Source organism: Myotis brandtii, unplaced genomic scaffold (assembly GCF_000412655.1).
Source record: "Myotis brandtii unplaced genomic scaffold, ASM41265v1 scaffold15, whole genome shotgun sequence".
NCBI lineage: Eukaryota > Metazoa > Chordata > Mammalia > Chiroptera > Vespertilionidae > Myotis > Myotis brandtii.
Genome location: NW_005355410.1, coordinates 1,499,924 through 1,509,997, shown reverse-complemented (window position 1 = coordinate 1,509,997; position 10,074 = coordinate 1,499,924). Strand labels below are relative to the sequence as shown.

General features: G+C 40.7%; 1 protein-coding gene across 2 annotated transcripts in view; it reads right to left on the bottom strand.

Annotated features, from left to right (window-relative positions):
- Nucleotides 1–10,074, bottom strand: part of CPB2 (carboxypeptidase B2 (plasma)) — a 71,823-nt gene that overhangs the window by 33,913 nt on the left and 27,836 nt on the right. For both annotated transcript variants that reach the window (XM_005861396.2, XM_005861397.2), the window contains exons 4-6: nucleotides 9,188–9,329; nucleotides 7,127–7,228; nucleotides 4,670–4,774 (exon numbers count right to left, since the gene is read on the bottom strand). In XM_005861396.2, coding sequence (XP_005861458.1) covers nucleotides 4,670–4,774; nucleotides 7,127–7,228; nucleotides 9,188–9,329 — 349 coding nt within the window. The remainder of the gene's footprint in view (nucleotides 1–4,669; nucleotides 4,775–7,126; nucleotides 7,229–9,187; nucleotides 9,330–10,074) is intronic.

The window sequence follows — 10,074 nt, the reverse complement described above, 5'->3', positions numbered from 1 at the left end:
TCCGCTGGGCAGGGGTGCAGCCTCAGGTCCCCTGGCCTGGCACTGGGGTGGGGGGGCACGACTTGAGGTCCCCTGGCCTGGCACTGGGGTGGGGGGTGCGGCTTGAGGTCCTCTGGCCAGCGCCAGGGCAGGGGGCATGGCCTGAGGTCCCCTGGCCTGGCACTGGGGTGGGGGGTATGCTTGAGGTCCCCGATGAAGCCCCGCCGGGTGGGGGATGTGGCTGAGATCCCCCATCAAGCCCTGCTGGGCCGGAGGTGCGGCCTGAGGTCCTCCAGCCCATCACCGGGGTGGGGGGGGTGCACTTTGAGGTCCCCGTCAATCCCCGCCAGGTGGGGGGCATGGCCTGAGTTCTCCTGTCAAGCCCCGGCAGGCGGGGGGCACAGCCTTAGGTCCCCTGGCCTGGCGCCAGGGCAGGGTGCATGGCCTGAGGACCCCATCAAGCCCCGCTGGACGGGGGGCACGGCCTGAGGTCCCCTGACCTGGTGCTGGGGTGGGGAGCGTGGCCTGAGTTCCCCTGTTAAGCCCTGCTGGTGTGGGGGGTGCAGCCTGAGGTCCCCTGTCAAGCCCCATGGGGAGGGTTTGGGAGGGGTGCAGCCTCAGGTCCCTGCTGATTGCTTGTTAAGGCTTGTTTTGGGAACTCAGCCTCTGCTGTGGGTGCAGCCATCTTGTGTACAGAGCCCCCCCTTCCCCCGCTTCACTGTGGGTGCCGTCATCTTTGTGGTGGAGTGATGGTCAATTTGCGTATTCCCTCTTTATTATATAGGATACTGTTAAGTCTTGAGTTTCAGTGCTTTTTAAAACTGAATTCAACACTTTCTAAAAGCTACAGGGGCTAGAGCTGGGAAGACTCCTGTAGCCTGATGGCTCCTTTGGTTGTACTGATCTGACTCTGGTTTGTAAACATAAAGCAAATCCCCAACTGTATTCTAGAAAATTTGGTCACTGTGCCTAAGACTTCCAGTACTATGTTGAACAAAAGTGGTAAAAGGAAAATTTTTTTTTTAAAGGGAAATTTCTGTCTTGTTCTTATTCTTAGGGAAAATGGTTTTAAAATTTGCCCATTGAGTATGATGGTGGTTGTAGGTTTGTCATATATGACCTTTATTATGTTAAGGTATGCTCCCCCTATACCCCCTTTCCTGAGAATTTTTATCAAAAATAGGTGCTGGCGCTAGCCAGTTTGGCTCAATAGATGGAGTTTCAGCCTGCATACCAAAGGGTCCCAGGTTCGATTCTGGTCAAGGGCACGTACCTCGGTTGCAGGCTCCTCTCTAGCCCAGGCCCTGGTCAGGGGCATGCAGGAGGCAACCAATCGATGTGTTTCTCTCACATTGATATTTCTCTCTGTCTTTCCCTCTCTTCCACTCTCTTTCTAAAAATAAAAAATGGGTACAGGATTTTGTCAAATGCTTTTTCTGTGTCTATTAATATGATCATGTGATTATTATCTTTCAGTTTTTTTTATGTGATGTATCACATTTATTGATTTGCGAATATTGTACCAGCCTTTCATCCCTGGAATAATTCCCACTTGGTCATGGTGTATGATCTTTTTGATCCGATTTGCTAATATTTTGTTGAGGATTTTAGCATCTGTGTTCATCAGGGATACTGGCCTGTAACTCTCCTTCTTTGTAGTATCTTCATCTTGTTTTAGAATTAGGATAATACTGGTCTCATAAAAAGAACTTGAAAGTTTTCCTTCCTCTTGGATTTTTTGGAATCGTTTGAGGAGGATAGGTATTCTTCTTTGAATGTTTGGTAAAACTCACCTGTGAAGTCATTGGACCAAGACTTTTGTTTGTTGGGAGTTTTTATTACTGCTTCAATTTCATTGGTTGTTATTTGTGTATTCAGGTTTTCCGAATCTTCCTGGTTGAGTTTTGGAAGATTGCATGATTCTTGGAATTTGTCCATTTCGCCAAGTTTTCCAATTTGTTGGCATATACTTGTTCATAGTATTTTCTTATAATCCTTTGTATTTCTGTGGTGTCAGTTGTTACTTCACCTCTTTCATTTATGATTTTATTTATTTAGGCCCTCTTTCTTTGTTTCTTGATGAGTCTGGCTAAAGGTTCATCAGTCTTGTTTATATTTTCAAAGAATCAGCTCTTAGTTTCATTGATCTTTTGTGTGTGTGTGTGTGTACTTGTTCATAGTATTTTCTTATAATCCTTTGTATTTCTGTGGTGTCAGTTGTTACTTCACCTCTTTCATTTATGATTTTATTTATTTAGGCCCTCTTTCTTTGTTTCTTGATGAGTCTGGCTAAAGGTTCATCAGTCTTGTTTATATTTTCAAAGAATCAGCTCTTAGTTTCATTGACCTTTTGTGTGTGTGTGTGTGTTTTTTTTTTAGTCTCTATGTCATTTAGTTCCACTCTGATCTTTATTTTTTCCTTCCTTCTACTTATTCTGGTCTGTTCTTGTTCTCTTCCTAGTTCTTTTAGAAGTAGAGTTAGATAGTTTATTAGAGATTTTTCTTGCTTCACTCTCTTTATTTCCTTCTTACCTTTTTCAATGGTTAGATGGGAACTTTAGCCATAAGCTAGGCTTATGATCAATGTTAGCCCAGAAATTTCTTGTTTAATGAGCAGAGCTCCAAACAGAAGGATTGAATGAGAGCTGAAATATAGCCTTTGAAAATAGAAGGATAGAGGGAAACTGTACAATAAGGGGACTTCTCAATGCCTGTAAGTAGAGAAGAGGGCTGAATGGATCAGCTAGATTAGCATCTGAAGTGAGGTAGGGGAAAAGGAGTCTTGTGGGATCTAATGCTATCTCCAGGTGAATAGTGTCAGAATTGAGTTAAATTGTAGGACACATAGCTGGTGTCACAGAATTGCTTGGTGTAGGGAAAATCCTCATACATTTGGTATCAGAGTGTTGTGAGTGTGGTGTTAATGTGAGAATAATAGAAAAACTCAGGAGTAATGTTGGTTTTCTTTACACAGACTTTAAAGCTAAGCCAATTCACCTTTGAGTGCTTTACCTTTTGTTGTTGTTGCTGTTGTTAATCCCCACCTGAGGATATTGTTTCCATTGATTATTTTTTAGAAAGAGAGTGGAAGGGAGGAGAGAGAGAGAGAGAGAGAGAGAGAGATCAATTGTTTGTCTCCCGCATTTGTGCAGGGATGGAAGCTGCAACCAGAGTACGTGCTCTTGACTGGGAATAGAACCCACAACCCTACAGTGGGCCAACATTCTAACCACTGAGCAGCACCAGCCAGGGCTAGGTTGCTTTACTTTTTAAATATAAAATCCACCCGCACAAATTTTTTAAAGCTAAATATTTTATTTTCCTCATACAGTTGTTTGAATCATTATGAAAGTCAGACGGAGCAGGCAAAGATGGAGCTTAAATGTCCATTAAAAAGAGCTCTGTTGACTTAGGCTACAAAAATCAGGCTGACATTGTTGGGGCAAAATACTTGATTGTAAGTTTCTTGAAATGTATCTTGTTTTCCATCGTTTTTCCAGGGTCTGTAACTGCATAGGCAATTTATAAATGTGAAATAAATAATTTAACCTTATAAGGATTCCGCAAGTGGGAGGAAAGATTTGTAAATTTGGGACAGACAGCAATTAAGGACAAGTTCACCAATATAAATTAGAGTCAATATGAGTTGAAATTTCTTTCTGGCCCAATCCAGATTCAGTTATAAAATAAAAAATAAATGTGCTCTCTCCTCCTTTGCACCTTTCTCTCTCTACCAACTGCTACTTCATTCATTACCTAAAACAAATAGAACTACCCAATGTGGAGAAGATTCCAGATCATCCAATGACTGGGCTGTGTTCGGGTCTGCTCAGTTGGGAACTATCTTCATTTGGTCAAGGCAGTACCAGCGGTGGTTGGGAACTTTTCAGTAGGTCCAGGAATGCTACAGCTCCCATCCATGGGGAAGAAAGGATAAGTCAGATGAAGATAGTTAGAGATGTACTTGACAAGAGGTCAGAAGAGGTAGAAATAATTTTACTTTTGATGAACTTTATTTGTTAAGACATCAATCTAAGTGGTAATCTCTTAATTTCCTAACTCATTTGTTTTGTGTTACTGTGTATATGCAAATATAGTTTCAGGTTTATAGTCATTATAATTTTTACTTTTATGACATACTCTTTGTCTTATATATGGATTTTTTTATGCCAAGGCCTTTTTCAGGGACAAAAATCCTCTATTATGATATATGAAAAAATAAGATCTGCCCTATAATGTACTTTATATTAATTTTGCAAGGGCAGAATATGGCAAAAAATGTCGGGATAATTCAAATCAAAAGAATAAGAAATTAAATGAAACTTAATTTATGTAATTGCTTTAGTTCTTTCTTCTACTTGTAAAAATATTACAATTGCATGCTACTTCTTAATTATGTTCTAGTGTTTATCCCTAGCTTAAAATGTAAGAAAGAAAAGGCCGACAATCTTTAGAATGATTTTAATGCTTGAAGTTATGGCTCTAAAGCATAATATGCATATAAGTCATCTGGGAAGCTTGTGAAAATTGTAGATTTCTATGCCTCACCTCCAGAGATTTTAAGTCATGAATTCTAGGATGTGACTTGGGAAAATGCATTTTGTAAACAATCCAGCTGATTTTGACACAGATGGTCTTAGGCCACATATTTAGAAACTCTGGTCTAAGAGAATGTGAATACTGTACTTACATAGTCTATGAACCACAAGCAGAAAGCAGGGGAGATCCATTCTCTGGCATGGATTCCACAGTCAATCCAAACAGCATTTTTGGCTGCTTGTTGCTTTTCAGAAACCTGCCCAAAGAAAATAAAAATAATAACAAGGAGCCTCAGGATAACTTCCATTTATTTAGGGCTTATATTTTAACTAGAGGCCCAATGCACGAAATTTGTGCAAGAGTAGGCCTTTCTTCCCCTGGCTGTCAGCACCGGCTTCCCTCTGGCACCTGGACCCGGGCTTCCCTCGCAGCCCTGGCTTCCTCTGGAAGGTCTTCCGGAAGGATGTCCAGTTTAATTAGCATATTACGCTTTTATTATTATAGACCCTTTTAACAAATATATGACATATGCATTCGTCTCTGAATTACTTTGAGAATTCTGAAGAAAAATTAAAAGCTGGTGAGATTAAAAGTGAAGAGATAAAATTATTAAGATCACATACCTGGTAAGAGTCAGAATTAAGAATTGAAGCCAGGATTTTTGACTTAAAGCTCTTTTATTCCCCAAACATTTAACTAGTTATAACTAGTGGGAATGTAGAAGTAGAGACCAGAGAACTAGTGCTTCAGGCACTTTCTTCACACATCGTTAGAGGTAAATGGTATGTGTTGGGTAGGCAGCTTTCTCTGGGAGGTGTGGAACAGAGAAAGGCTTGAGAAAGGGGAGCCAGTAGGCTATTTCTCCATTTCATACAAAAAGAATCACACATCTAACTTCACACAAACTTATCACAAATATATCTGGGGACAGTAGGCTTGTTCTGATTCACAGTATTGGGGGGTGGGGGGCTAGTGCATGATGTCAAATCTCTGGAAAAAGAGATATTTTCCAACCTTTCTTTCCTCAGTGATAGCCTTTAAGGTCTTTAGCAGAATTCTCAAATTCACCTCCAAACAAAATGAATTATATTTCATTTGCTTTTAAAAAATAGTTACAACCCAACTTTAGAGTATGGAGGGAAGGGAGAAGAGTGTTGTAAAATCAAACAAATATGTGGGGTTGAAATTCCAAAATAAGAAAAGAGAGAGTTAGATTTTTAGATTGCCATCTGCACTACCCAAGGAGGATTTTCTTAACTAACTTGGAGATAGTGATATTCAATGAGAAAGCAAGTGAGAAAGTCACGTGCACTGACCGTGAAAGGTTAAATTACTCAAAGAAGAGAACTGCCTGGCTGACTTAATCTATTCAATTTAATAGAAAACCCCGAGTTGTCTGAATTAGTTGTCTTCTGTCCGTGCTAAGCAAGCTCTGCTGGTACTGGTCCTGTCACTGGCAAGCAGGAGGAACCCTAGAGACCTGCATTATGTCCTTATGTGGGCATCCTTGGCCAAGTAAGAGTGAGACTAAAGCATTCAAGAAGCATGGCTTTCCCACATGTACATCTAAGTAGCAGAAACACAAGTTCCAGTGAGTACACACAACATGCTGAAAGCAAATGTCATGGATGGGATGCCATGATTACAAGGATCCAATCTGAGCAACTCAGTCACCAAGAAGACCCAATGTTTCATATGTCTGTCTTGAGTCCGCACTGCAAGTTTCTTCATAACAGATTAAAACCTAGAAATTCTGACTCAAAATCTTATCTTTGAATGACCAAAAAGGCACACCTATCACAATTTAGATAATGTTGGGAAAGTAAATGTAAATTAAATATCAGTAAATAAAATATTTTCCAATGATTATTTTTTTCCAGAGCTTCTTTTTAAATATATAAATATATATATATTTAGGGTGAGGAAAGTGGTACAAAACAGAAGTACATCATTATAAATTAAGAAAGAATTAGTATGTTTTTATGTCTCCCCCAAATTCTTCTTTGGCCACATTTACTCACCTTTACTAAGGCCAATTTATTCAACTGAAAATGAGTAACCAAATGAACTGTGATTGGAGCAGAAGTTATCATATCAACCCTATTGTCAGGACCCCAGCATTTCCCTGGTTCTTATCCTTCCCTGGGTTTGGTTGTTCAGCTTTTATTTGCTTTGTTTTGTTCCAAAAACTGTGTCAGTGTCAGTGTTTGTCCAATAACAGATTATCTCTCTCTTTTTTTTCTTCCTACGTAAGGCAGTCAGAGGTGGTGGTGGTATAAATAAAACAAGGACATGAAAAATAATCCAGACCACACCCCTCACCCTTTATTTTATGACAGTAGGTCTTGAAGTTCAGGGAATTTATCTATGTCACATAAAAGAGACAGAGTTGATTCTAAAATTGGGGTTTCCACTCATAGACCAACACTGCATTAGTAAAGCGAAAAAAAAAATTAACCCTAAGTAGCTGAGTATTAAAGTGGAGGAACAGTTGTAATACAAATATTTATAGAACTCAAAGAAAAAAATCCAAATTATAACAAGTACCACTGGAGAATTAACACATCCCCCGGAGTCAACAGATCAATGAGTCTCCCCCATGACATACCTTTAAAACATAAAGTGGACGCTTCTCATATGAGGATCCAATGTGGATTTTTTCAATCATATCAGGATACTGCTCAGTTATAACATCCATCCAAGAATAAATCTATCAAAATGGACATAAGAAGTCAGTCACAGAGTAAGTTTGAAGCATTTCCCTGACCAAAGGAAGCAGACAGCATCTTTAAGGGAAGGAGAGCTCTCTAAAACCTGTGTAGGTAGAAAGAATGAGGAACTAAAATATTTGGGGCAGGTGTTTCTTCTGTTGTTTAGGAAAAATCAATAAAAGTAAAGTTTTGAAAATTATCAAGGTTTAGAGAAAGAGTAGAAAAATACTGAAAACCATATGACAAAGTAGGAAAAGTTCATCTTTAAAGTATGTCTCCTAAGAGTTATTTTTAAAGGCTCATCACATCAAATCCCTGCCTCTATGTATGAAATCCTCTTTACCATTCATTCACAAGTTCACTTTTATTTGATTTTTTTAAAAAAATTTCACTTTTTAAGAGTAACCTAAGGAAGGCCTGGGCACTGTCTTTGCACAGGATAAATGATAGGGCCATTATTTCCCACTAGAAACCTGTGAATTCACAAGAAGATCTGTGAGATGATGAGAGGCAAAGGTGTAAACAATCTGGAGGGGAAAACAATTCTCTTCTACTCTGAGAAGGCATTTGATTCTGGGCCTGTCTCCTAGATGACAGCCCAGTGGTACTTGTGATTCCATCAAGATTGTAGTGGAGGGACAAATAAACATTTCCAGGCCTGACTTTAGGCTGGTGTCCAAAGATGCTCCTGGGAAGCCTACCTGCTGCCAAACACCAGTGCTGTCAATGTCTGAGGGGCTGGAGATTTAGCCGTCAGGGATTTCCTCAGTGGGCCTCCGTTTACCGTGCTATTCTTCTAAGGAATGACTACAACTGAAAGAACAACTACATACAACTATTTTGTGTTCCAGTGATGGTTCAGTAGAATTCCTTCAACAGGGGAGGCTGTATTATATGAAGGTAGTTTTATAGAAGACTCTTTATTTCACAATCTAATTGAGGTAATGAAGATAACATCCTTTGAATAACTATCTTCTTTTGCTATTTGTTTTAAAAAGTATTTTTATTGGGTATTTGTTTTTCTCCCCACAGTGGATTACTTAAGTTTTCTAAGTGAGAGTCAATGACAAAAGAATACCTCCTGCCCACCTTGTGGTGAGGACTGAAAAAGAGATCAGTGCTGAAGGGGAAGGAGGATTTGGAGGAATTTTCTAAGAGCAAGATTACTATGGTTCCTATGAACCTCCTAGAAAGGAGGAGTGGAAGGGAGGAGAGTTCCAAGGCATTTTCTGGAATGTCATTATTAAATTGTGTACCTCCCAAATTCATATGTTGAAGCCCATAACGTCTAGTATCTTAGAATGTGACTATATTTGGAGATAGGGCCTTTAAAGAGGTAATTAAGTTAAAATGAGGCTGTTAGTGTGGGTCCTAATCCATTCTAACTGGTGTCCTTATAAGAAGTAAAGATTGAGACATATAGAGGCTCCAGGGATGTGTATATACAGAGAAAAGGGCAGGTGAGGGCATAGCGAGAAGGCAGCAATCTGCAAGTCAAGGAGAGATCATCAGGAGAAGCTCACACTACTGATACCTCCATTGTTGACTTCTAGCCTCCAGAACTGTGAGAGAATAACGTTCTGTGGTCTAAGCTACGCAATCTGTGGTACTTTGTTATGGCAGACTAACACAGTGGACTGTTAAATTTTTGTGTGGCAGTTTCAATAAAAAGTCCCTATTTATTATTCCCTGCAGTTCCTTAGCATGCAGTACTACTCCTAGCAGGTAGAGATACTCTTAGTTATGGACAAAATCCTGCTTAGAGGCAGTTTACCAAATATGATGCAATTTTCCCAGTGAAAATATCTACAAAAGGATGAGTTACCACCATATGATCAACCTAATTGTAATATTTTTTACCCTCTTCCATTAATTATGATATTTTAGTAATTTTCTAGAATTGAAGTGAAAATGCTGGTATGAAAATAGTAATTTTGGAGAGAAATATGATGGCTTACTTCATTTAGTGGGTGATAATTTTCATAGTATGAGGAGGATGCCCGGGGGCTGATGGTATCATTGGAAGTCTGCTGGCAGGGGCTGATGGTATCATTGGAAGTCTGCTGGCGGATAAGATCTTCCACATCTTCCATCAAGATACTAGATGATAAAACAGAGGGTGAGCTGGTTTTTGAAAAGGGCTCTGATTTTCCCACATGGCCCATTGTAGCCACAACAGGTGAGCATGGGGAAAAAATCACTAAGAAATCTAACAAGCAAAAGTTCATCAAGGTGAAAACTATATCACCTACCATTATGGTGAGCTGAAATTCACAAACCTTCTTGGTAGAGCCCATATGGACACTGGTGAAAGTGACTTCTATGTGGTCTGTTTTCAAGGCCTCCAAAATCTCACCCTTTCCCTACTATTATCAACATTTCTCAACTGTGCTTCTTCAGTGTCTTTTATGTGAGCATATAGATTAGTGGACAGCTTTCTTTAACCCAGAGTAATATTGTATTACTAGAGGCCCGGTGAACAAAAATTTGTGCACTCGGGGGAGGGGGGGAGGGGGGGTCCCCCAGCCCGGCCTGTGCCCTCTCGCAGTCTGGGACCCCTCAGGAGATAATGACCTGCTGGCTTAGGCCTGCTGCCAGGTGGCAGAGGGCACGCCCAATCCCTAGGTGCAGCCCCTGGTCAGGCTCAGAGCAGGGCTGATTGGGGAGTTGGGGCACCGCCCCCTGTCATGCACAGAGCAGGGCAGATCGGGAGGTTGCGATGCCACCCTCAGTCACGCTCAGGGTAGGGCTGATTGGGGGGTTGGGGCACCGCCCCCTGTCACACTCAAGGCAGGCTTGATAGGGAAGTTGTGGCGCCACCCCCTGTCACGCACAGAGCAGGGCC